This window comes from Cibotium barometz, chromosome 44 (genome assembly GCF_041138505.1).
Source record: "Cibotium barometz isolate CiBa-2024 chromosome 44, ASM4113850v1, whole genome shotgun sequence".
NCBI classification, from domain to species: Eukaryota; Viridiplantae; Streptophyta; class Polypodiopsida; order Cyatheales; family Cibotiaceae; genus Cibotium; species Cibotium barometz.
This window is the reverse complement of record NC_141089.1, coordinates 18,015,293-18,041,195: the sequence shown is the minus strand read 5'-3', so window position 1 is coordinate 18,041,195 and position 25,903 is coordinate 18,015,293. Positions and strand designations below refer to the sequence as shown.

The 25,903-nt window shown below is 43.4% G+C and overlaps 1 protein-coding gene across 3 annotated transcripts in view; it reads left to right on the top strand.

The window, feature by feature from the left end:
* LOC147613023 (uncharacterized) overlaps positions 1-16,188 on the top strand; it is a 62,599-nt gene extending 46,411 nt beyond the window's left edge. For 2 of the 3 annotated variants that reach the window (XM_086782317.1, XM_086782318.1), the window contains one exon: positions 15,576-16,188. In XM_086782317.1, coding sequence (XP_086638443.1) covers positions 15,576-15,750 — 175 coding nt within the window. In that variant the 3' untranslated portion in view covers positions 15,751-16,188. The remainder of the gene's footprint in view (positions 1-15,575) is intronic. The other variant, XR_015263339.1, reaches the window with a different exon arrangement.
* The last annotated feature ends 9,715 nt before the right edge of the window (positions 16,189-25,903 follow it).

Sequence of the window (25,903 nt, the reverse complement as noted above, 5' to 3'; positions counted from 1 at the left end):
GGCAATAGTCGTGGCAAGAACCTGTAGATCTGCTTTGGAGAAGGTAATGCAAGCAACGACGGCTTCGGTCGGGGATGACAGAGCAGCTGCCATGGAGTCCTCGTGAGGGTGACGACCAAAAAAGGCCGAATCTAGCCGAAAACCCCAAAAAGAAAGCACGAACCTGCAAAGAAGGTGAGAAAGGAGATGGACGGGGAACGAAAAGGAGGATGAGAAAAAGAAGAAGAAGAAGAAAGAAAGAAAGAAAAAAGAAAAGAAGAAGAAAGAAAACGAAAAAACAAAGAAAGAAAGAAAGAAAAAAGAAAAGAGGGAAAAAGAAAAAGAAAAAGAAAAAGAGAGGGTGGGGGAAGGGCGCAAGTGGTGCGGGTGAAAGAGAGGGGGGGGGGGGGGGGGGGGGGGGGGGGGGGGCTAGTGGGAGCTTGCGCACGTCAAGGTTTTCCCCTTAATTATTGGTCGAGAGCTTGGACCTTCTTTTTCAAGAAGCAGTGTTCCACGAAATGGTTTTTTCTTTCCATAGAAACCACAAGGCTTCTTGTCGTTCATCTTTGTGGGGATGTAGCTTTTGTTGAAGATTTTGTTGTTGTTGATGTGCTTGTTCTTTGAGTAAAAAGCTTTTGTCTAGCTTTCTTTTTTATTCTTCAAATAATGTAGCTTCTATACCATCTAACTTTGGATATGACAAGTTAGGCAAGGTGGTGACAAAGATGACCATAGTCTTCACCATGCATATTCTTTAGGAGTATTGCTAAGGCATCTCCTTCATCAACTGGAGCACCAATTGCTGTTGATTGAGCCATAAGGCTCTTCATGTTATTTAAGTGCTCTGGAAAGGTGTCAGTGGAATTCATTTTAAGTTTAAAAAATTTGATCTTTAAGCTAATCTTTGAATGTTTACCCTTCGTCCCAAAGATCCTATCCAATGTGTCCCAAGCCTCACCTACAGTCACTCATCCCAAGTGCTATAATTGCGAATGCTTTTTCATTGTGTGCAGCCCATGTTTCCTCATTTCACTTGTGGTTGGTTTCTTCTCCTTGCCATTGGCAATGGTCCTTAAACCCTTCTTCATTAAAACAAATTTGACTTTAGTTTGCTATGTGTGAAATCCTTTCCCATTAAACTGATCTGTGTCATAGTGACAGGGGACTCTCGTCCCGGGCCTTTGGGACGGGGAAACGCTGTCCCGGCCTCCCTTTCACACGGGGATGCGTCACTTCACATGGGGGATGTCCCATGTGCTATTCCTCACCAGGGGACGTCTTAAATTTCTGGGACGGGGGTGTTTGGGGACGTGGAGAAAAAAACATGATTTTTTCTTTTTGACGGCTTTGCCTCTTAGGTTTTAAGTTTTTAAGTTTTATTGTTGGGCAAGGGGGTGATTGCAAAAGCTGATCCTTATGTAGAGTGGGAGCAGCAATAAGAGAAGGAGAATGAGCAGGTTGAGGAAACAGAGACTGATGCTCATGACAAGGCCAACGTTTCGTTCAGTATGGATTCTGATTGATGATTTTAGATTAGCGTAGTGCCGCAAGCTTCAGCCTTGGATGTCACATGTGGAGCTCAGCCTTTAGGGCCTACTACCCAAGCTATATTTATGTAGACATGTTTATTTTCTAGTATCTACATTCTAGAGTCAATAGACTATGCTTCAGCCTTGAGTTTCGACAATTGTATTGTGTTTTAACTTTTTGTGTACACAGTTACATACACGGTTACTGGTACACTATTTTTGTAAGATGAATCATGAATTGTGTCATTTTGTGTGCGTTCTTTCAGAGTACTGAAATATAGTATAAATACTTAAACATGTGATGGATATATTGATGCATTTTCTTGTGTAGCGTCTCACCCCTGTCCCCGTTCCCTGCCTCTAGGCGTTCCCCATCCCCATCCCCATCCCCATCCCCAACCCTTCCCTGTCCCCGTTCTCGTCACCCGACCCATGTGACTATGATTTGTGTGCTTTGGACTCCAAACTTACTTAGGAGACTCCTAAGCAATATCTAAATGAAGAAGGTCCAAGCTCTCAAGTTACTAGAGTCCTTCCTTTACATAAAATGCATATTATTGCTCATAAATTCAGAAAAGCCTAATTCTCTAGCACATGCATAGTCGTATGATTTAGAACTTGTTTTGGGTTTGGTCTTTCTAATTTTCTTCTTGGCCTTAAGCTTGTTTACATTGGAGGACTCATAGGAAGAAGGCATTGTGAAAAACAACTCCAAAGGAGTGTTAATTAACCCCTAAAACCACCACACTTCACTAATCACTTTGTTAATGATTATGTAGAAAACACCCTAATTTAATGTGCACAATAGTAGTGGTAAACCAAGGGGCTTTGGAGATTTAAGCTAGAACAATGTTAGAGCAACTCCAACCTTTAAGCCTTGAAGCTTGAAAGACCCTCAAATAATACAGTGATTAGTATTAATCACGATTTAATGTCTTTGAACTGGAAACTGATAAAGAGCTTGGCTCTTAGCAACCAGTCAATGAAACCTTCCAAGGTCTAAGTTGGTTTCGACTTACGAGTCTTCTCCAGTCACGTAGCGCTGATTACAATCATGATTTCGCCATGGTTCTTTTCAGTTGGTCCACGCCCTTCGAGTTGGAGAAGGCTTATGAGCTAAGCTTAAAGCCCATGGGTTAATTTCTGAGAGTGGCCTTGTATTGTGGGGTCGTCTGGAATCAACAGCACTACAGCTGCTCAAAAATCATGAATACTACTAATGATGGCTCGAAAATATTGTGCCCTAGCTTTGATACCAAATATGGGAGATAATGTTGGATTTATTCCCAATACAAGAGTTATGGAGGTTGAAATAGAGGATTCTCATGACAGCAGAAGCATACTTACAAGTATTAGTGGTAATCATAATCTAACCACAAGATAAGCTAGACCACCAAGATTGAGATAATTCTCTCACATGTCTTCTTGATTTCGCCATGGTTCTTTTCAGTTGGTCCACGCCCTTCGAGTTGGAGAAGGCTTATGAGCTAAGCTTAAAGCCCATGGGTTAATTTCTGAGAGTGGCCTTGTATTGTGGGGTCGTCTGGAATCAACAGCACTACAGCTGCTCAAAAATCATGAATACTACTAATGATGGCTCGAAAATATTGTGCCCTAGCTTTGATACCAAATATGGGAGATAATGTTGGATTTATTCCCAATACAAGAGTTATGGAGGTTGAAATAGAGGATTCTCATGACAGCAGAAGCATACTTACAAGTATTAGTGGTAATCATAATCTAACCACAAGATAAGCTAGACCACCAAGATTGAGATAATTCTCTCACATGTCTTCTTTCATAGAGACCCTCTTAAATAGGCTAGAGATACATAGTTGGTAACATCATGGATGAGGTTAGTGAGCTCCCTCATATTCCTCCATGAATCTAGAGATAAAGGTCAACATGGTGGCGAGAGAGATTAGGGTTAGCAAGGTTATGTTGGATAAAAGGTACCCATAGTGTGTGTGTGTGTGTGAGAGAGAGAGAAAGAAAGAAAGAAAGAAAGAAAGATTTTATTAACGTCTTCCAAAAGACCGAACTCGGCCTATGAGACAAATCGGAGTACCTGTATGGGGTATCCTCTGTCATCCCAACAAAATGAAAAAGTACTGAATAAAAAAAAGCTGAATCTGGGTGTGCAGGGGATGGAGCTCTATTACTAGGAGAATGCAAAGCTATATGCATGGAGTATACAATCATGATATGCAACCTAGCTAGCTCCATCCTGTACCATACTGGGGGTATAAAATGGTATACATCAGTGAAGGGGGTGTCCACAGCTCCCTGAAGAACATGCCTGGGTGTGCTCTGAAGCGAGCCAGTCGCTCCGCACCCTCTCTGTGAAACTGAGCTCTGATCTCTGTCATCTCTCTCTGGTATAGGCGTGGTGTCCGAAAGCCAGGTGTCCTCTGTCTCCTGCGGGCTCTAAGTGTCTCTGCTCTCTGGAGAGTAATTCCCTGCCGTGTAGGGGCTGGGAGGGGTATGGATCTCTGAAAAAATGTAGTAATCTGTGTCTGTCGCCCCCCCTCTGGAGCTGTCTGAGCCTGTAATAATGTCTCTCTGTGGCGCTGTATGTCTAGAATGTATCTCCCCAGTATGCGCTGGTCTGCTGTCTCAAAGATCTGGCGTAGGGAATGTGGCTCTCTGAATAAAATGGAATATCTCTCTCTGATGGCTGTATATGCTCTGCATCTGCATACATAATGCTCCTCACTCTCCACCTCCTCTCTGCACAATCTGCATACCCTCTCCTCTCGGGGGATCCGTGCTGCTCTGCCAGTCTCAATCTCCAATCGGTGTGATGAAACTCTGAGCTGACCAATAGCCACTCGGGAGCCGTGTGGCAAAAAGCCCTCTCTCTCTCTCTCTCTGATGAGAGAGAGAGAGAGAGAGAGAGAGAGAGAGAGAGAGAGAGAACTTCTAGAGAGAGAATATACACAACTCAGTGAATCTTCTGTTGATTAATGTGTTACTAGCTTCGAAGAGCACAATGCCTTTTATAGGTTGTAAAGCCTTCCTTACCTTTGACACATCACACATATTGGGGCAATGATGTTGGATATTTCGGAGTTAGTCTAGAGTCTAGTGTCTTTTGTGGTACACCCTCTTCTTTAGGGTCAAAAGACAAAGGCCTTGGTGCCTATAAAAGTGTGTACTTGGGTCCTTCATTCTTTCATATGAGTACCATTCAAGTTGTGCAATCTCTCTCACACTCTCTCTCTCTCTCTCTCACACACACACACACACACACACACACACACCCCTCCTCGTGATTGCCATCATGGTATCAGAGCCACCATCTCCATCTTGATTTTTTTCATCACTCTACCCGTCTATATGATTCCCATCATTGACATGAAGAACTACCTTTGACACATCACATATACTTGGACAATGATGTTGCATATTTCAGAGTTAGTCTGGAGTCTAGTGTCTTTTGTGGTGTGAACACACACTTATGTAGGGTCCTAGAGAAAGGCCTTGGTGCCTATAAAAGGATGTACTTGGGTCCTTCATTCTTTCATATGAGTACCATTCAAGTTGTGCAATCTCTCTCTCACACTTGAGCTCTCTCTCTCTCTCTCTCTCTCTCTCTCTCTCTCTCTCACCTCCTTGTGATTGCCAACATGGTATCAGAGCCACCACACCATCTCCATCTTGATCTTTTTCTTCACCCTACCCATGTCTATATGATTCCCATCATCGCCGTGAACTTCAAGCCTCCATAGCTCTGCATTTTCTTGCACTTTCTCTATTCTATGTTCTTAGTCCTTATGAAGCAGCCATGTGCTGGGGACTCTACGTTTTTTATCAGACCACCATGCGATGTCTCTACTACTCTCACATTTGGGTTTTTTCTCTGCCACTAGCCATCGCTTGTGCTGCTGCCTCACACTGCCAGCTTGCATTTTTTTTTTCTTTTCATGGGTGCCTCTTAACAGCCGCCACTATCAGTATCTGTGCCTTTTTTTTGGGAGCCTTGATCACCACATCATTGTTACTGCCCGAGATCTGCTGCTCACGCTGCTTGTCGACATGGAAGGCCTTGAAGAATATCATTAGCAGTGCTGGCCAAGGTCTTCTATGATCACCCCGCCACGGCATCAGCAACACGACCAACTTCACCACAATGCCGGCCAATGTCTTACTTATCATCGCTATGACTCACTAATATTAGCTGCTGTCGGCATTACTAGCTGCATGGGCGTTTCGACTTGAAGGACAGGCATCTTGTGACGGTGGCGCAAGGGCTGCTAAGCAAGGGGACCATGATGGACTCTTTGTTGTTGTTGGCCCGCAACCGCCAACAACTGTGCGTTTTTTGTTTCTCATCAGGCTACGTGCTCTTCTCCAACGAGGAATCTACATAGCACGTGTTGTTTACTTCACACTTGGTGCCCTTCTCTTGCATTTTTTTTTGTGAGACACTTCTGTGCTGCAGCAGTAACAGCTACTTCTCCACGGCACTATTAAATCCATGTGGCCCTCGCCAATGTGTGAGTAGTCGGTCAGCTCACTTTTTGCATTATGTTTTTTTTTTGGAGTCGCCACTTTGCCCCTCTCGGGTATATGCAGGTCGCCTCCTTGGGGTTGTCCTCTACAACATTTCCTGCCTCCATTGAGCTCCGGCTCGGCCGCCTCCTTTGCCACAAATCGCACATGTCAGCAAGGTATTGATTGATCATATTGTTAATCTTTGAGATAAAGTATCATGGAGGAACTCATTTATTTCCTCGGGCCTTCTGCCCTAGCTTTTATGCCTAAAAGAATTGTAACTATCCGTACTACAAGCACCATCACAAAGCTGTTGATCTTTGCAAGAACTCGTCTCATACTTGAATCATCAAGTGTTGGAGTTTTAGAAACGATTGAAAGAGGATGCCTACATTGTCAGAATAGGTAGCGGAGACGATGACGAGATCTGGGAACACATGAGCAAAACGCAATGCAGAAAATAACAGCACAAGAGATAGAGAGATAGAGGCGTGTAACTCTGCTCTATATACAGAAGAAGAATCCCGGAATGATACAAAATTGGCAAGGGGTGTGGGGCCATTTTATATGGCCCCCATAGTGCAGTCGGCCTGATGTAGGGCAGCCGACAGGACCACAAAACTCCACGACTTGCTGATGTGTACAGTCGGCCAGCAGCAGGGGTGTCCGCCAGCATCTGTGAAGTCCACGACTCATGCAAATCAGTCGGCCAGCTCCAGTATGTACACTGATGCAGTCGGCCAACAACAGGGTCCTCCTGCCACCACAGGGCAACCACCCAAGCCAAGAAAAATAGGGAAAAATACGGAGAGTGGGAAAAAATGCGAAAACACCTAATAAGGACGGGTACACCCACAACAAAGGCCCTGGTGTATATGTATAGACAGGAGATGACTTCTAACACCCCCTCTCAGCTCCTGGCTGTGAAACCAACCACAGGGAGCTAGGGTGCCGCCTGAGCAAATCTTGAGATAGCGACTTCGTGAAGAGGTCCCTTGTACTGTCCTCCGTCGAACAGAACTCTAGCAAGATGTCATCAGCAACGATCTGTTCACGAACAAAGTGGCTCTGGATGACCATGGGTTCCTCCAATGGAAGCCCAATCCTGCAATGCAACCTCTGCATCCTCACCACCTCACAAGCAGCCCGATACTCTGCCTTTGTCGTCGACAAGGCAAAAGATGACTGCCTCTTACTGCACCGTAAAACTGCTCCTGGGCCTGAAGTAGATCTCCTTGTGTCCGGATCTCCTCCCCAAACTGAGTCACTCCAACTGTGGAGTCGGACTCCATCAATCAATCCCCATCTACAGGAGTTTCTTTGTCCTGAATACTATGAGACATCAGAGCATAAGTTACCTGTTCAGTTTCCTCTGACTGACGAACACAAGAACTATCAACATCAGTACTGGAAGGTTCCTGCCAACTGCTGCCATCAATTGGCAGGCTATCCACCATCTAGTCTCGGAAAGCCTGCACCTGCAGCGTATCCACACTTAAGTGGCCATTACCAGACTGCCACTCATCACAAACCTGAGGACCTGGGAGAGAGAGTGTTGGAAGCTTGTAAACTCCATTCTCCACTCCGCCTTCCCAAACCACCTAGCTTGTTGCTTTGTCCCGGAGAGCAACAAAATGCTCATCAAACTCCACCCGTACGCCAGTCTTGCAAACCTGAAAACCACGTGACGGAACATACAACACTTGGGAGGAATGCTTTTCCCCTCTGCCATCGGGAACTATCTCCATCCTGTCTTCACTGTGAACTGGGATAGTGGATGTATCCCCAGTAAGAATGTGACCAGAATACTTGCAGAGATCCTGTAAATCTGAACGGGAAGGAGTCATGTGCCTCGAAGCACCACTGTCTAGAATCCACTCCCGAGTATCCGCTGCGGAGAATCCTCTAACCTCCTCCCTTCTGGAAGAAAATGAAACATCGGCGTCCATCACCTCCAGGTGCACAAAAGCCGGAGTCTACATGTTTGCTGCTGAGGAATCTTCACCCTTCTCGGTCTTCCGCTTGGGATAGTGCCTCCAATAGTGGCCTTTCTCGCCACAATCATTACAGGTCCTCTCTGCCTTTAGTTTCTCGCGGTCAGTAACGGAATTCTTCTCAGAAGACTTCTCCGATGAAGCCTTCCCTTTGCCCATGCTACGGCCTTTCGACCGTTGGCCAGTTAAGGCCTCCGAACCTCCACCCGGAGGGTTCGTGAATCATTCCTCTTGGTCCAAGACCATGGGCACAAGCTCCTCCCACGTGATGGTGCTGAGCTTGCCACTGGTAATCAAAGACGAGTAAAATGCTGAGTACTGAGAGGGCAAATGCGACAACAATGTTATGCCATGTCCTCTGACGATATCTCCTTCCCAGCCTGAAGAACTTCCTGCTGAAGAGCCTGCAGCTTGTTAATATGCTCCCGCATCGTCAACGACTTTGCAGGGCTAATAACTCGCATCTGTACTTTCAAGGAAATCCTCTTCACGGGCGATACCCTGTTGTAAAGAGAGGCCAAATGCTACCATATACCTTTGGTTAGCGTCATATGCTTTACATGATTGATTACTTGCGGTGTGCAGTTCTGGAAGATAAACGAACGGACCCTGGCGTTGACACGATCCCACATCTGTGCCTGTGCCTGTGCCTGTGCCTGTGCCTGTGCCTCCTGGTCCTTTCGGATCGATGGTAACTCCCCTTCCTCTACTTCCGACCGTGGAACCCCAACAATGATGAAATCAGTGAGGTCGTAAGACTCCAGAACAGATTCCATCATAACCTTCCATATGCCGTAGTTGTTCGCGTCCAACTGAGGGTCCACTGGGAACGTGGGGAGTGTCGGGATCTTCACATGTCTCTCGGCCATCTCTAACAGATCTGCCATTGTGGGGATGTACTCTGAAAAAGGGTGGGTGGGTGGGAACAAAGAAGAACTAACACCTGCAAGTGGCTGTCCAGCAAATCAGCCCGCCGTTCTCTTACTTCTCCTCTTCCCAAACAGTCCCGAACATTCCACCAATCAGCAACACAACAGTCCCCCTCTTGCTCACACAAATCCCAAGAACTATCTAGAGCCTAGGCTCTGATACCATGTCAGAATACGCAGCGGAGATGATGACCAGATCTGGAAACACGAGAGCAAAACGCAATACAGAAAATAACAGCACAAGAGATAGAGAGATAGAGGCGTGTAACTCTGCTCTATATACACAAGAAGAATCCCGGAATGATACAAAACTGGCAAGGGGTGTGGGGCCATTTTATATGGCCCCCATAGTGCAGTCGGCCTGCTGTAGGGTAGCCGACAGGACCACAAAACTCCACGACTTGCTGATGTGTACAGTCAGCCAGCAGCAGGGGTGTCGGCCAGCATCTGTGAAGTCCACGGCTCATGCAAATCAGTTGGCCAGCTCCAGTATGTACACTGATGCAGTCGGCCAACAACAGGGTCCTCCTACCGCCACTTGGCAACCACCCAAGCCAAGAAAAATAGGGAAAAATGGGGGAAAAATACGGAGAGTAGGAAAAAATGAGAAAACACCTAATAAGGGCGAGCACACCCACAACTAAGGCCCTGGTGTATATGTATAGACAGGAGATGACTTCTAACATACACTTCATCGACATATGTTCGAGGAGGGATCTTAATCTCTAAATAATTATCTATTTTCTATTTTATGTTGAGTCTTGGGTTCTCCGTCTGGGTAGTCTCCCAAAATCTAAGTTATTTATTTTCCATCCTTTTGGATTTTGTAATGCCTTATTTCTATAAAAGGCTCCTCTCGATCATATCCTTTTTACCCCTACTTTAGGCAAGGGGGGTATGTCGATGTAGGTTGTCTTTGTCACCTGAGGCAGGACCGGACTTTTGAGTCGTTCGTTGACGACCATGCTTGTTAAGCCTTTGAGCCATGCTTGTTGAGCCTCTGAGCCTTTTGTGGCACGCTCACTGGCTTCTGAGACGTGCTTACTAGCCTCTGGGCTTGAAGCAAGGAACACGTCTCGTGTCTTTTCTTGTGTTGGTGTATGAGACTATTGAGGGGACGCTTGCCTATGAACCGTGCGTGTGAAATTGTTTGTTGACATGGCTATGTGGCATGTGTGACAGGTGGTAAGTATTGGTCAAAACCTAGCCTTAGGAACTAACATTAATTTATAAGTAACTCAGTGAGTGTGTACACACTTTATTAAGTATTGGGCGACCAAAACTCACTTATAAATTATGACGAGCCATGTGTTCGTACACAATGTGGACAAAGCTCAATGTCCACTGCCTAGACCTTATTCCCTTTGTTCAAAGAGAGCAACCAGCCATGTGTCCATCCCAGCTTGCACCCCAACTCACTTTTCTTGTTTGCTTGACACCCAAAGTGGACATGAGGCACCTTCCTTCCTCCTCTCTAGCAGTAGGCGCCTCCCTTAATGCTCCCTAGCAATAGATCTCATCATCTCTCTTCTTCCTCAGGCGCTTCCCTTCATGAGGCCTTTTGGCTGTATTTTCTGCATGTTCTCCTTCCCTACTCTATATCCAAGCTTGTAATAGTGTTTTTCAAGCTTCCAAGGGTGTTTCCGGGTTGTATTCACTTTCCTACACGCTCCCAATGATTGCAATTCAGCAAAATAGTCCTTTTATTTTCAATAATTTTTGGTCTTTTGGCTGAAAATCCTAATTTCAGTCTTCATTTGTCAAACTGAACCATAGGGGAAGCTTTCCTAGGGTTCCCTGTATCCACTTGAAGACTTTTGTTCCTACGGTTCCCTACATGCACTCCAGACGCTTCTATCGCGAAGACTTCTGCTGACATCGACTCTACCTGCAATTGAGCTTTAATCCTCAATTATGGAAGCAAGGAGCAGGACTCCATGTTCACATACCTTGTGTAGTGTTCTCTTGTCTTATGTGCTCTCTTGTAGATTGTTTCTACCATGTATGGGTGGAACAATAGAGAGCAGATGGTAAGAGAACATGGTTACTTGAGAGGAAAGTGTGAGTTAAAGATCTTAACCGACTACCATATTGTTTGCAATACTGTAGTCATATGCATTGGTATGGAATTTGGTTAGAAATCCCCATGACACTATATACTTAGTTCTCCCAAGATCTATAAACATTATTTTGAGGGAAGGGCCAGCCGTTCCGGCTCATTGTGCGTCTCTTGTCAATTCAGCAAATTACATCTTGTATCGTGTTTGTTGCCCATTAAATCTTGGTGTATTTAAGTGTGTTGATTAGTATTGTGTTTAGCCAAACGTTCCACACCAACCTATGGAATTACATTGGTATCAGAGCATATGGTTCTCTTTCATTTCTATCGTGATAAGATTAGGAGATGAATTCCTTACGATTGCGCGACACTCCTACAACATGTCATCCAAAGATTGGACGGAGTTGTGTTTTTTTGATCATCCTCAATTCAATGGGCAAACGGAGAGGGTGATCCTCAATTTGATGGGCAGACGGAGAGGGTGGGATCATGTGATGGAGATTATGCTTTGTCCATATGTCTCCAAGCGTATGGCTATTTATGACTGGATTGTTATTTATAGCAGCAATAAGCACTAAATAAGTGAGTCTTGGTTTATTATTGATTCATTGTGGTCTTGACCTAGACCAAGAGGCTTACTTGTGCCATGGACATGGCGGATCACGGGCAGTCTTGCCGAGGACCCTTGTGGGCAGGCACTGGTGGTATGGGATGCTGGGGCCATGAGTGGCATGGACCTGTGGGAGTGGAACCTTAGCCCCTGGCTCAAGGGAGGTTTGTGGATGCGAACGTACGGTTGGGTGGTGAGCTTGCCTGCAGCAGCCCTTTAATTTATTTTTCTCTAATCTTGTTTATACCTGTGTATTATGTGATTCTTGGGAAGAGTTGCTCACAAGGAGTCGGGACATAGCTTGATCATCTCTAGAGTCCCATCTATTATGCTCTTGAGGAATGAACATGAGGTACTTCTACAACTCTTTGTGCTGCAGTTCTTTGCGGTGTTGTAGGGTGGACGTGGCTCACTGCCAGAGACTGTCCCACAAGCCTTTATCAACCAACATGTTACACACAATAAGACTCCATAAGGAATAATTAGTGCCATCTAGTTTATCTTCTCGAGTCAAAACCACAAACACATCCTGTGCTTGTGCCATTACTGCTCATCACCAGATGACAAGGCAAAGGTGCGCTGCTGGGTGTTACAACCACCCGTGCGCTGCTCCTCACGACCTCCTGAGCGCTGCTGAACCTTACAGCCACCTGTGCGCTGGTATTGTATGCCTTCACAGAACTTGTGTGCTGCCTTCACAGAACCTGTGCTCTGCCTTTGACAACTACCTTGTCTACACAAGGTTGACCACACACAATAATCTGCTTTACAGCCTCAACAATCTGCCAGCAAATAGCTGTAATACCACTTGTAGTGATTGTAATGGCTAAAGCAAAGGCATAAACACAAATAGAATACATACAAATTGTACACAGTGGAACAAGCAGGAGCTGGGTGATGAGAACTTACGAAAACCTGGATATTCACCTTTAATTCGTGCATAGTAGCTGTACCAACCTTAGCCAAGTGTCACAACTTCTAAAAGTGCCCACACTAAGGTTATAAGTATATAACATAAAATGCTAAAACTCAAATGTCCCTAGGCATTTTATTCCCTCAACACCTAAACACTTTTTTCACTACCCGAAGTGTGTAATCTCCTAAATTCTTTTTTAATTTGGTAAGGACCAAACAATCATGACGACAACTTTTAATGCTTGCCGGTCCTCCCTGTCTCTCGAGTTTTCCAAAACTTCAAGGTAAGCCTACATGTCCTCTTGTAGGACCCTCAAATTGTCCTTTGCTTAGTGTAATACTGAGCATGATTCTGAGCAATCTTTATGTGCTTTCTTGCATTTTTCAACATGTTTTGCATGGTTTGCAAGAATTCCTCAACTGATTGCGTCTTTACTTCCCTTACACCTATGGTTATGAGTTATTTCTGTTGATACCTATAGACGTAAGCATGATCGAGCTATATTGAGTGTGGCATGCCCAGCAATGGTGATCTGTCCTCCACACTACAAGTCTGACATTGTATGCATAGTGTCTCTTGATCACTAAGTTCCTTTTCCGCACTCTTTGCAACTGTCAACTTATCTTGTGTCCTGCACAGGAAGTCCACATCTGATTGCACGTTCCCTTCCTTTAGACCTACTCTATGTATAAAGCATGAATGACCTATATTGAGTGTCCTCATGCCTACGAATGGTGATCGGTCCATGTCTTTGAAAGCTTCTTGCTTTCAAAGGCTATGGGTCTCCCATTCTGGAAGAAAGATACACCTATTGCTAAATTGCTGGCATTCGTTTCTACTACAAATGGTTAACTTGGATCTACGATAAGCAACATAGATGGTGAGGTGACCAGCTCTTTTAGTGTTATTAAACATCGATCTTGTTCTTGCTTCTAAAGCACCAAAGGACTTATCTTGTCTTTTTTTGTTTCTCACCCCCTTGAGAAGCTGCATTATCGTCGAGGTGGCAATCTTGGCATCGGCCTCAATGAATTTTGTAAAGTTGAAAAAGGAATTTATGTTTTATGTTTCTTAATCATCTTCAAAAAGCAAATAATTGAATGTAGGTAACGTACCTTGCCTAAACTGGTGAGGCAACCAGCTTATATTCCCCATCTAAAATGATAGGAGTGTGATACATTGTATCTGGCCTTATTTTGGATTTTATTGCCAGCAAGTACATTGCCCATCTCTTGTTGTATTGTGACTAGGTAAATCTAAGCAAGTACTCGAGTTAACCATGTAATGTTTAGGGGGCAGGGCATGGACACCTCCATGACCAAGAGTTACTATGGATACGAAGAGTTACATTTCGACTCGGCTCTGCAAGACTTCTGGCTGAGAGTAATTTCTCATGCGTGTAAACTATTTTTGGATTTTGTTTCATGTTTGCACTTTTGTATATGTCATTGGAACGTTTATCTTGATATTATTAGAGACTCACACATGTGAGCACCACAAGGGTGTACCACACTTCCAAATATTTACTAGTGAAGGCACTGGGAGAGACCCACTAGTAAGTTCCTATGCAATGGATACAAGTTTCCAAAGATGCCCACACAATCAAAACACCAAAACTTGAAGCATCGATTTGCGCAGTGATGCTGCTGTTTGATTTCTCACTTCCTTGGTAGATGCTGTAGTCTCTTCCCAAGGAGGCATTTTTTGGGCTTCCACACACTGGTCTTAATCACACGATTCTGGCTTTTTATTCTTCCCAAATATTCATATTTGAGCTGCCTCATATCCAAAATCAAAATCTCTTCTGAAATGCTTTCAATTTAGGTCTGGCGTCAGTAAGTGTTATGTACATTTAATCTCACCAGCTCATTGAAGTGCATCTTAGTGCTCAATGTGGATGAGTCCTGTAATCTCTGGATCAGTTGTTTATAAACATGCACTATTGATTCAGGCCGTGCATAATTCTTTCCCACAGATGTTACAGGTACAGCATTCAGTAATGCTTGACAAGAACGGAGATCACAGCGGGCTTTCTCGCCTTGCAAGCACTTGAAGTGCTTTCAATTTAGGTCTAGCATGGGTAAGGGTGGGGAACAAGGATTGTAATGTACATTTGGCCGCGCAAGCTCATGACTGCATTCTAGTGCCTTCAACGTGGACGAATCCTGTAATCTTTGGTGCAGTTGTGCATAAATTCTCTCTCACAAATGCCGCAGGTACATCTGTCACAGCAGAGAGAGCAGTCTTACATGTGAAAACGGCTTCTATTAAACACATGCATACAGTATGGCTCGACAAGAAGGGAGATCACAACTCGCTTTTAATGCTGTGCAGGTGTTTGCTAGTTGATTCGTATATGTTAGGTCAGATAGCAAAAGCCTTTTTCACCCCCCCTTTGGAGAGCTACATTCTGGTTGCTCGACTGTCTTGACTGGGCACATTTTTGGAGTGCATCTTTATTGCTTTATGTTTATGATTTGTGATTGGCTAGCTCGCTATGCTGCATCCCACGACTTGTGCTGTGTTAGGGTGTGAAATATTATGGCTTAAAAGCTTTGCTGCCACTGGATGCTGAAGGCTATGGCAGGTAAGTAAGTGTTCAGTGCTGAAAAGTATAGTTGTTGGGTGTTGATTGTGAAAGTATGCATATCGTAGCATGTAGGGCTGTAGAATTCAAATCCGTAGAGCCATGAAGTTTGTGAGGGGCTGTGATGGTAGCTAAGAGGCAACTTTTGTTTTCCCTGGACATAGGGAGAATATCTTCCCTTTTGTAAAATTAATGTGCAACTGGCTTCCTTTTGGTGCAACATCACAACCCGATAATGATAGATTAGACAGTTTGTGTTGTTTGAGTACTCTCTGACCAGGTACTTTTTCTAGCCTTACCATGAACTCTCCCACTCTTATTGCTTGGGTGCTCCTTAGTTCTGTTCTGTTGATGCTCGCTTTCGTGCAAGCCAAGGCCTAGTGAATTTGTAAGAGCATCACCCACAGGTAGGATTGGTCTTCCAGGTCTTTCTGTATACACAAGAAGGAAATTAAGGTGGTTTTTGTTTATGCAGTGCTAATCTACCGGAGGTTCCCAAGGACTCCCCAAAGAGTACTCCAGAGAAGCATAAGAAATTAGTGAAGTCTGAGGACGAGGAAGAAGATGAAGATGAAGATGGAGACGGAGACGGAGACGGAGACGGAGACGGAGATGGAGATGAAGATGAAGATGAAGACGACTGGGTCTGAATCAGATGAAGCTGGTATCTCCTGTCCTTACAGGAGTTCTGTATGCACAAGGCTCCTTTCCTTTGGCAGAGGAGTCCCTCGTGTTGTTAAGGTAAGTTATTTTGAATGAAGAAGAATGCTTTAAGGAAAGAGTAATAGATGTAAAACGGTTTTGATTCAGGACAATGGCAGGATTTCTGAAGTTGTTTGGTCTATGCTATCTAAGAAGCCGAGTTTCGTAACCGTGGAAAAAATTGATTTGCTACAAATATTTCTATCGTAGGGAGAGTTTGGCTGTGTGAAATGATCATCCATATATAACTCTTTTATGGGCGGACTTGGTGGTCTATTATCGTCTGTCTCAAACGGAGCCGTCTTGAATCCGATAGTCAGGTGGTCTTGTTTCCCTTGTGTTTTTTGCCAGCTGTTAATTGAAACCTGGAGAAAAAAGTTATTGTGGTGCATGGTATTCTAGAGGGTCTATGAGACCAAAAGGTAGTACAATGTATCATGAATGTATCATGAATACTGAATGGTGAACCATGGAAAAGAAACAACTGTGTGCAACTAGTTACATAAGCAAAAGTATCCACGTGATGCTACATGGTGACAATTTGTGGTCATACAGTGATACCATCCTCCTCCAGAGTAGAATGCAAAGTAGCCATAACATCTCCCTTCTGTGGGTATATGAGCCCATGAATGTGGTACATATGATTCACGCATTTAGTTGTTAGGTCATAAAACATGGAAATAACAAAATACTATCTATCAAATGAAAACTGGTATGTGCACAATGAGTCAATGAATCATCATGTGCCATCTTCCCTGGCCTCAAGGCTCATAGTGTCAAGGTCCATTGCTTGAGGCAGTGGCACTCTATGGGATTGGAGTATATCCTGGTCATAATTCTACCGAGAGGATAACCTAGGCTCTCTGTAAGAAGCGTACCCTCTCTCTAATGATGCCATGCATGTGAACAAGCCTTATGTGCTCTCTCGCGTGCTGTCTGTCATCTGTCTGCTCCCTCAGGTGGGGGGCCAAAGAAATTTGTGATGGAATTCAGGGGGTATCGTGCTGATTTAGCCTCCTTGCCTGTAGCCTCGATGAAGCCTCTACTCTCCATTCTTCATTCCCAAATGTGGCCACCTAAAAGACGGGCTAACCCAAGTGCCAAAGAGCAAGAATGTGATACTGGGTTCTTGGAAGTGAGCATGATATCATTGGGTTTGGTTTGCCGGTCACTTAGAATAATCATGGTAAGCAAAAGTGACCTTGAAGCTTGTGGTCTCTCTGTATTGTATGTCGAATGTGAACTATGTCATCTACATATAAGAGGAGGGTACTGTTTGAGCTAGTTTTTGCCTCCCAATCTGTCAATGAACACTGAGATTTCATCGCAAATAGTCTGTGGGACAGTGGAAGGCCCTGACCCCAATAGTGCTACTTAATTCACTTAAAAAAGCACCGCACTGAGTCAGAATGGCTTAGGAACTTCTTTATTTAGATAGAAGCTTTTACAAGAAACCAAGGTGCGGGTTCAATCCTGCACCGGATTCTCCACAAAAAGTTAGCAAAACTCTTGCTCCAGATACGAAAGGCAAAAGAGCTCTAAAATTGTCCAAAACTGATCCAAGAACAGTTCCAAATCTTGCCCATTGCTCGGTTAGATCTGATAGGGAGAAAAACACGAGCAACTGCCACCAACAGTCCCAATAATCAGCCTTCAAACACTGAGTGCTGTTTGGCCAGATCTGTGAGGGAATAAAGAGGGCTGTATTGTACGGCAAGGTCTGCATGACTTGGGCAGAAAAGAGAGAGAAAGAGGCAGTATACTGTACGGCCAGTGCTCAGAAGAGGGAAACAAATAAGGAAGTCAGCTGTATACTGTACTTCCAGTGTAGGAATCACCACCAGGAGGTCTGCTGTACGATCAGTGTTGAGAGGAGCTCCCGGCAACCAGAAGAGATGTGAGCATATGCTGGTGATGATCATAGCCCTACCCCTACCTTGCTTTTATATAGGCGACTAGCCCCTTCTTTTGGCCTTGTGCTTTTCCTTTTTGCCAAAAGTAGCTGATATGCCCAAATACCTACTTTTTTCCGCTTTTCCCAACTTGCACGATCAGCGCTGAGAGGAGCGGGAGTTGTCACCGACTCAAAGAGATGTGAGCGTATGTTAATGATGATCATAGCCCTACCCCTACCTTGCTTTTATGTAGGCGACCAGCCCCTACTTTTGGCCTTGTGCTTTTCCTTTTTGCCAAAAGTAGTTGATATGCCCAAAAATACCTGCTTTTTTCAGCTTTCCAAACTTATTGCCCAAGTTTATGCTAGGTGCCTCGTTTTGTCCACCTATCCATGCCCAAAAATAATAATATGTCCAACCCTTCATTAAAGATATGTGAACACATTGACTTATAAGCATTATAAGTCACTTTGATGAATAAAATCCCATGCTACTCATGCTATGTAGCCATCTTTCAGGCCAAATGGATGCTTCTGCTTTCTTTCGTGAAAAATCCCCGTTCACACCTTGGCTGTGCTCAGTATGGACTTGCCCCAAAACATTGATTTCTGTCTTATTAAACAATTGTCCACAACTGTATAAGCATGATACCACTGAAATATTCTTTAAATACTGTAGAAATTTTGCCAATTTTAAGCATTTCTCCGGGCATTAAAGCCATAAATGAAGATCCACAATCCGAAATTAGATATGGGAACAAGAGCCAACCGCATTGCAAAACAAAATTTAGGCATATTCCAAGTCTACAATTTTGATAATAACCAGATACAGGCACAAGAGCCAATTGTGTCCCAAATATTTATAAATCCATAAGTAGCTTTAAGTACCTGAAAAAAATAAAATAAGCAAAATAAATAGCAACAAAACATCTTGGCATGTCGTTGGATTGCATAAGAGCACCACTCCTATGATCCATATGCATGCCCAAGCCAAACATGCTTCACATTCCACGAGTCCAGGTACTCACTCACTAGAGTCACCAACCCTTGCATGAGATCACAGGTTCACCAGCCCTTCCTTGAGTGTTCATGAAAATACTCATGTACAGAGCCATCCACTCTCACATGTTTACAGATTCGGACTCACCAGAGTCACCAACTCTTTTCATGAGTACAAACACTCACTAGTCACAACTCTTGCATGCGTGGAATATAACATAAGATACGAATAAATCACATGCATAGAGATCTTGGTTCTCCATAAACATATATGGATAGATAGTTTTAGAGGCATTTCGGTTGGTGATAGAAATCCATAGAGAAATCTTCGATCCATACGATATCCATAAATTTCAGAAATCAATTGCATCCCATAGAATCGAGAGCGAGAAAAACTTGATTCGGAAACTGACGAATATAATTGTCATGTGTATGCACAATCATAATGACAAAAGCGTCGTAGAAATCTAGTATATACACTGTTGAATGATTCCGTATCACATAGAATATCAAAATCATGAAATAAATCTTGTGGCTTTGCGGCCAAGAAAAGAGAGAGAGATGAATTGTTCAAAGTACCTATCTTGCGACACATAGCAATAGACAGAGGATTCTCTTGCACAAACATGCAAGAGTGAAAACATATATTCAATTGAAAACTAAATATATATTTATTTCGAAGGAATTGCATATACAAAGCCAATTTGTTTGTATGTTTGTTTTTGGTTTTTGTTTTTTTTGGTTAATGTCTTAATTAAAAGTCTTCGTTTGATATTATCTTTTGATTTCCTCTCCTTAGTAGCTAGGTTTGTTAGTTTATTTATTTTTGATCTTTCAAATGCTTTGTTTTTGTCTTTGTCCTTCTTCACTATTATTTCTTTCTTAAATCTCTCAATTTGTAAGTTTAGATTTTCCTGACCTTATGAAGGTATATATATACAAAGTCAAAAAGACTTAGCTGATAAAAAGGATATTGACAATAAAAATACACTGTTGAAGTTTATTAAAAAATTAACAATCTTTTCACAAAAAAAAATTAACACATAGATGTTAGGTTGAAATCTGCTAGTCTATGACTAAGGCGAAGCCTCGACATCATCAAAATGTGTGATCTTTGGTAGGTTGTCATGCAAAAGACTGTCGTGTGTCCTACTCTTCCACAATCTGTACAAAAGGGTTTCATTCGACGTGCTAATCCTCTCAAACTTAAGAGGTGTTGGGTGAGAATCTTCAAGCTTTAATTGTTCATTAGGAGATGTCACAAAAGGCAAGCGAGGCCTCTTCTTCTCATAGCATGACTGCTCATCCAAATCCTCATGTGTGCGTTTCTTGTATTGCTTAGGAGGTTTTGGGATGAGAAATTCTCCGTTAGGCTATACTTCAATGTTGCCATTCTCTCTGAGATATCTAAAAGCTAGGTTCGCAGAAATTTTGGCATACATTTGTGCTAGATCTTCGAAAATATCCATAATCGATCGATCATAAGCCACCTTAATAATCTTTCCATGTATGGGTAGCGTATGTATTTTCATAACAAGGACTTTTGTTTGGCCAATTGCTTGAGAAGCTTGTCCAATTGCTCTGAATAAAACTCCTTTTGGGCACCCAGAGTCTTTTGGAACCTGCAGCCATTTGCTCAAATAGTGTTTTGATTTGGTATCCCAACAGTGCTGTCCTATCCATCATATCGAAGTGGAGAAGTTTTTTTTTCGTCTTTCCCAAAATTTTTGCTCTTTTTTAATCAATATGGAAAAGCTAAACTCTGATGCCACTGTAACCAATCGGGGCCCCAAGCAAAATAGATAAGACACTTTAAATACTAGACAGAGCTTTGAAACACAGTAGAAGAACCATAAAGAATATAAAACATTGCACTGAGCCAGCATGGTCGGCTCCTCGTAGGAACTTCTTTATTTAGATAGAAGTTTTTACAAAAAACCAAGGTGCGGGTGCAATCTTGCATTGGATTTTCCACAAAACAGTAGCAAGACTCTTGCTCCATATACAAAAGGCAAAACAACCCTTAAACTGTCCAATACTGATCCAAATACAATCCCAAATCTTGCTTGTTGCTCGGTCAGATTTGATAGGGAGAAAAACACGAGCAATCGCCATCAATAGTCCTAATAATTGACCTTCAAACATAAACTGTTGTTCGACCTGATCTATGAGGGAATAAAGAGAGCTACATGGTATGGCAAGGTTTGCGCGACTTTGGGTAGAAGAGAGAGTGACTATATACTGTACGACAAGGTCTGCACAACTTGGGCATAAGAGAGAGAACGTGGTTGTATAATGTACGGCCAGTGCGGGAAGAACCTTTAGGGGACGACTGTTGTACGGTTAGCGTTCACAAGAGGGAAAGAATAAGCAAGTCGGTTGTATATTGTCCGGCCAACACAGAAACCACCACCAGAAGGTCTGTTGCACGATCAACGCTTAGAGTTGTCGTCGACCAGAAGAGATGTGAGCATTTGCTAATGATGATCGTAGTCCTATCCCTACCTTGCTTTTATACAGGTGACCAGTCCCTACTTTTGGCCTTGTGCTTTTCCTTTTTGCCAAAAGTAGTTGAAATGTCCAAAATACTTGCTTTTTTAGCTTTTTGAAACTTGTTACCCAAGGTTATGCTAGGTGCCTCCTTTTGTCCACCTATCCATGCTGAAAAATAATAATATGTCCAACCCTTCATTAAAGATATGTTAACACACTATGAATAGAATCCCAGGCTGCTCTGTAGCCATCTTTTAGGCGGAATGAATGCTTCAACTTTCTTGTGTGGAAAATCCCCATTCACACCTTGGCTATGTTCCGAGTATGGACTTGCCCCAAAACACTGACCAAGACTAAGACTGGAGAGGGGACCAAATGGTGACAAGACTGGTTGCTTGTGTGCCCTTTTACCTCAATGATATCTCCAGAGTCAATGATTCACGTGTAGTCTGGTTCACGCGTGAAAATCATTTCACAACGTGAAACATTAGTTCATTCGACACAAAAAAAAGACTCTGAAAAACACTCATGTTTGGAGGTCCATATCTCTTAAATCGTATATCCGATGAAGGCGCTCTAAGGCTCATCGGAAAGCTACGATCGAGTTCTTCGACTTTGGACCGGTCATCCGATGTCAAAATCGACTATTTTGGCCTCTGATCAACAGTCTCAAAATTCGACCCGAAAATTGAGAAAAAAACAATCCAAAAATCACAAAAAATCGTAAAAAACAGCGCGAAAACGACGGTCATATTTGGGCTACTTTTTGAGCGTCTAAATGACAAAATCACGGACGAGTCAGGTAAACAAAGTTGTACTCTAAAAATACAACTCTCATTCATAGTTTTTCAAAATTCCTTTTGTAACACTCTCAAAAACGTGTTGCGAAACAGGGAAAAAATTTCAGGATAGTGATGGAGAATAGGTTTTAGGACCTGCTCTTCCATTTGGGAAGTTCGTAGCATGCGCTTTTTTCGAAAAAATATCTCAGGTCGGTCACGTGCGTATAGCGCCTAAGCTAATTAGGGCAAACGGACACCCGTTTGATCCAACGAAGAGTACGCCAAGCCTCTTGAGACTGTAACGGGGTGTGGGAAAGTATAAAAGCCAAAAAAAAAGAAAAAAACTTTGATCGCTTATTAAGGAGCATTTAGGCACTCTGACATGGCCAGGATAGAGGGATTGCCAGGGATCACACAAGGACTCAACCCAATGGCTGACATCTTCAAGCCATTGAGATCTATGTCACCAATTCACGTCCCCATGCCATTGGCCATGCCTATAACAAGCGTGTCGTCGGGTTTTACCCCCCTGTCACTTTGATTCCATCGAGTTTTGATCCCTTGCCTAACATTCTCGCAAATCCTATAAGTACCAACTCTTTTCTTGATGCCCACACCTTGGACATACTGACTAGTCTAGAAAGGGGGTGGTCCAAAGGACTCCTTGGGTCTCTTCCAACAAGAGCACATACATACGGTCTCAATGACTCATATAGAAATACGGCCGTACATATTTCAATATTATGGGCAAATACGACAGAACAACAGACACTGTTCAATTCATTCAAATGTTTGAACAGAGATGTGAAGTCTTTGGAAATGCCAACTGTCCCACTAATGTACATGTGTTGAACTTATGCTTAGAGGCAAAAAGCTAGTCAATGGTTCATCGCATTAATGTCGACGATCAAGACCAACTTCAAAAACTTGAAATCAGCCTTTATACATGGCTTTTCCAGACAAGGTGATCGGTGGAGTGCAACAACAGAACTTTATTCAATTGAATGCCAACCCAACGAATCCATTAGAGATTTTATCCTTTAGATAAAACTCTTAAGACTCACGTTGTGAGTCATGGAAAAAATTAAACGATGTTCAATTGAAGAGATGTTTGATATTGGGCTTGAAGAATAATAGCTTACACAACTTGATCATTGTAACCAATCCGAAAACATTCGATCAATGTTGTAAAGAAGCAATACGTTTAGATAATAAAATTCTAGAAGATGATCATGCTACGAGGTGTTCCTCATCTAAACCAAGTAAAGTAATGGCAAAAGAAAGATCGATCTCGGAATTGACATTCCGAGAGTTTTATGCAGCCTTGTTTAAAACCTTACAACCAACATTTGTAAGAGAGGATGTAAACCTTCAACACCAAACATCCTTAATGCCTATAAAAGTGACGAGCAAAATAACTTGTGTTGAATGCAATCACTAAGACTGAAATCGGCCTTCAGAAATCTGACGGATGGTGAAACAAACACTCGCACACAAAACACTTCATCACCCATGGGGACTGGAAAAGGAAACAAACAGGGGGAGCTAGAATGCTCCTGCAAATAGTACACGGATACCGATTGGCCCCAAGTGGTGCTCCTTGCGGTATTTCTTTTCTTGATCAAAATTTGAGTACAAAGTACAACTTGTAGAATCCTCCACCAATAGGATCCCTTATAGTTTCACCCAGGACTTCCAAAAGAGAACTCTCGTTATTTACAGCACATCATGCCATAGAGAAGGCACACCTGCACAACACCTCTTTGCTTGAAAAGGTCTTCTCCATCTCTACCATGGATGCCTCAAACGCTTTCCCCAAACAGCAGTAGGGCTGTACTAAACCATATGTCCTTCCCTGTAACCACAGCTTGCATCATGTAACCTCGAGAAAACTACAACGTGTGCACATGAATCCAAAGACATGTTCTCCATATGAAACTAAAGACTTGTATCCGATAAACCAAAGACCTGTATCCCATAAACCATAGGCTTGTTTCCTCGAAACCAAAGTCCTGTTTCCTCTCGAAAACCAATGTCCTGTTTCCATGACATATACCATCCAAGCATGGTTGCCAAAACCCAGAAAGAAAGATAGAGGATGTGTCAAGCAATCCCCGAGTACACAAGTCCATGACGAAGAGTAACAACACATATCTTCCAAGAACATCATCTTGTGCATCTTAGCTTGATCCTCTGTATCCCAATCAGAGCGTGCAATCCATGATGAGAGAGAGAGAGAGAGAGAGAGAGAGAGAGAGAGAGAGAGCCTATCTCTATTCTCTTGCACCAAAAAAGGTTTGGAGAGTAAGGCCACCTGCCACCCACAGCTTGTGAGGTGACGGTGCTAGAGATGCCACCGGCCATAGCTCCAGACATGCCATCAACCAGGCTTTGATCATGGACCCCGGCTTCCTAGTAGAGCACCCTCCGATCCTTCGACTGAGCTCTCTACACCATAGCTCTCTTGCAGAAACTCGGTGAGAACCTGCACCATAGCTCTCTGCTGAAGGTCGCCTGCCTGGTTGCTTCCACACACGTAACCGCCACACCAGTATGAGGCCTGCTCCACGTTGCAGAAGTTTGCCCGCTTGGTTGCTTCCACACACGCAGCCCACGTATCTACAATAACCTGGATACGACTCCTGTAGCCAGCCCACATATAACACGTTGCGTCTGGATGATGCGGCTCCTGTAGACCTACGATCCCAAAGTGATGCACCACACATCACGTCCCGATCATCCCCTTCATAAGCATGTCTTCCCTCAGCATACAGTCCAGTCCTCTGCGTGCCAAGCGAAAGATGGAGAGGGAGAGAACGCGCGGCTGAAGGCAATACGAAAACGCGCATAACAGCAGTCCAGTTGAGGCGCCACCCACAACACGTCACATGGCCACAGGACGGCGACCAAAAACCAAGAGAATCGCCACACGCCTTACCACTTCGGAATCCGCCACCCTTCGCTTTTATAAAGATGCGATTCAGATCGTTTTTTTCTTCAAAAAGCCAAAAGCGATCAGCAATAACGCATCTTGCAAATAATATTATTATTTTTATCATCCAAGGTTTTAAAACCTTATAAACTTTAAATCCCTTTTTGTCCCTTTGACACTTGAGCTTGCCACATATGGGTTTCCTTTTCATATCCAAGCTGATGCCGTTGACACTGTCCATCCCGTGCCCGTGCCCACCTGCTTGTTGTCTAAAGAAAAACACAGGGTCGTAACATACCCCCCTCTTGAAAAATAGCAAGTGTCCTCGATTGCACTCAATAACACAGTAAGCATCCAATGAAGAAAGAGTCCCCATATGACAAAAGCACTGGCCCTCAAGTGCATTTGGGTGATGAAACAATCATCCTGGACAATAAGGCCTCACTGTCACATCAAGGTGACAAACAACTCTTGGTTGTTCCTTTAGAACTTGCAGCAAAAGTTTAAAACCAAGTGAAACGCGTAACCTGTGTTAGCCAAAAACAAAACCATGCATCATTCTACATATGACAAACATATGCATGACACATGTATGCATTCGCAAACAATATGCTCCTCAAGATGTTTGACCTACTCCAAAGTAATAGTCTCACGGCTGCTCGCAAGCCTTATATCCATGGACATCCCGTAGGACCATGACTGATGGTAAAACATGAGCATATATGAAGGCAATCAATACATCTAAACTATAAATCCATGAAGTACTTCCCACATGTCTCATGGCTATCCCGCAGGAGTCACACTCAGTGATGCATCCATGAACATAATAAAGTACTTATGTATCATATCAATATACATGCATCATACCACTCAATCCAGAGTATTACCCATGTATTCTCAAGGGTACTAGGATCCAATGGCACCAGAATATATTAATACCTCAAAAAGTGTATGTATACGTGCATAGATAGAGTTTGATCCATATATCCATGAACCAAACC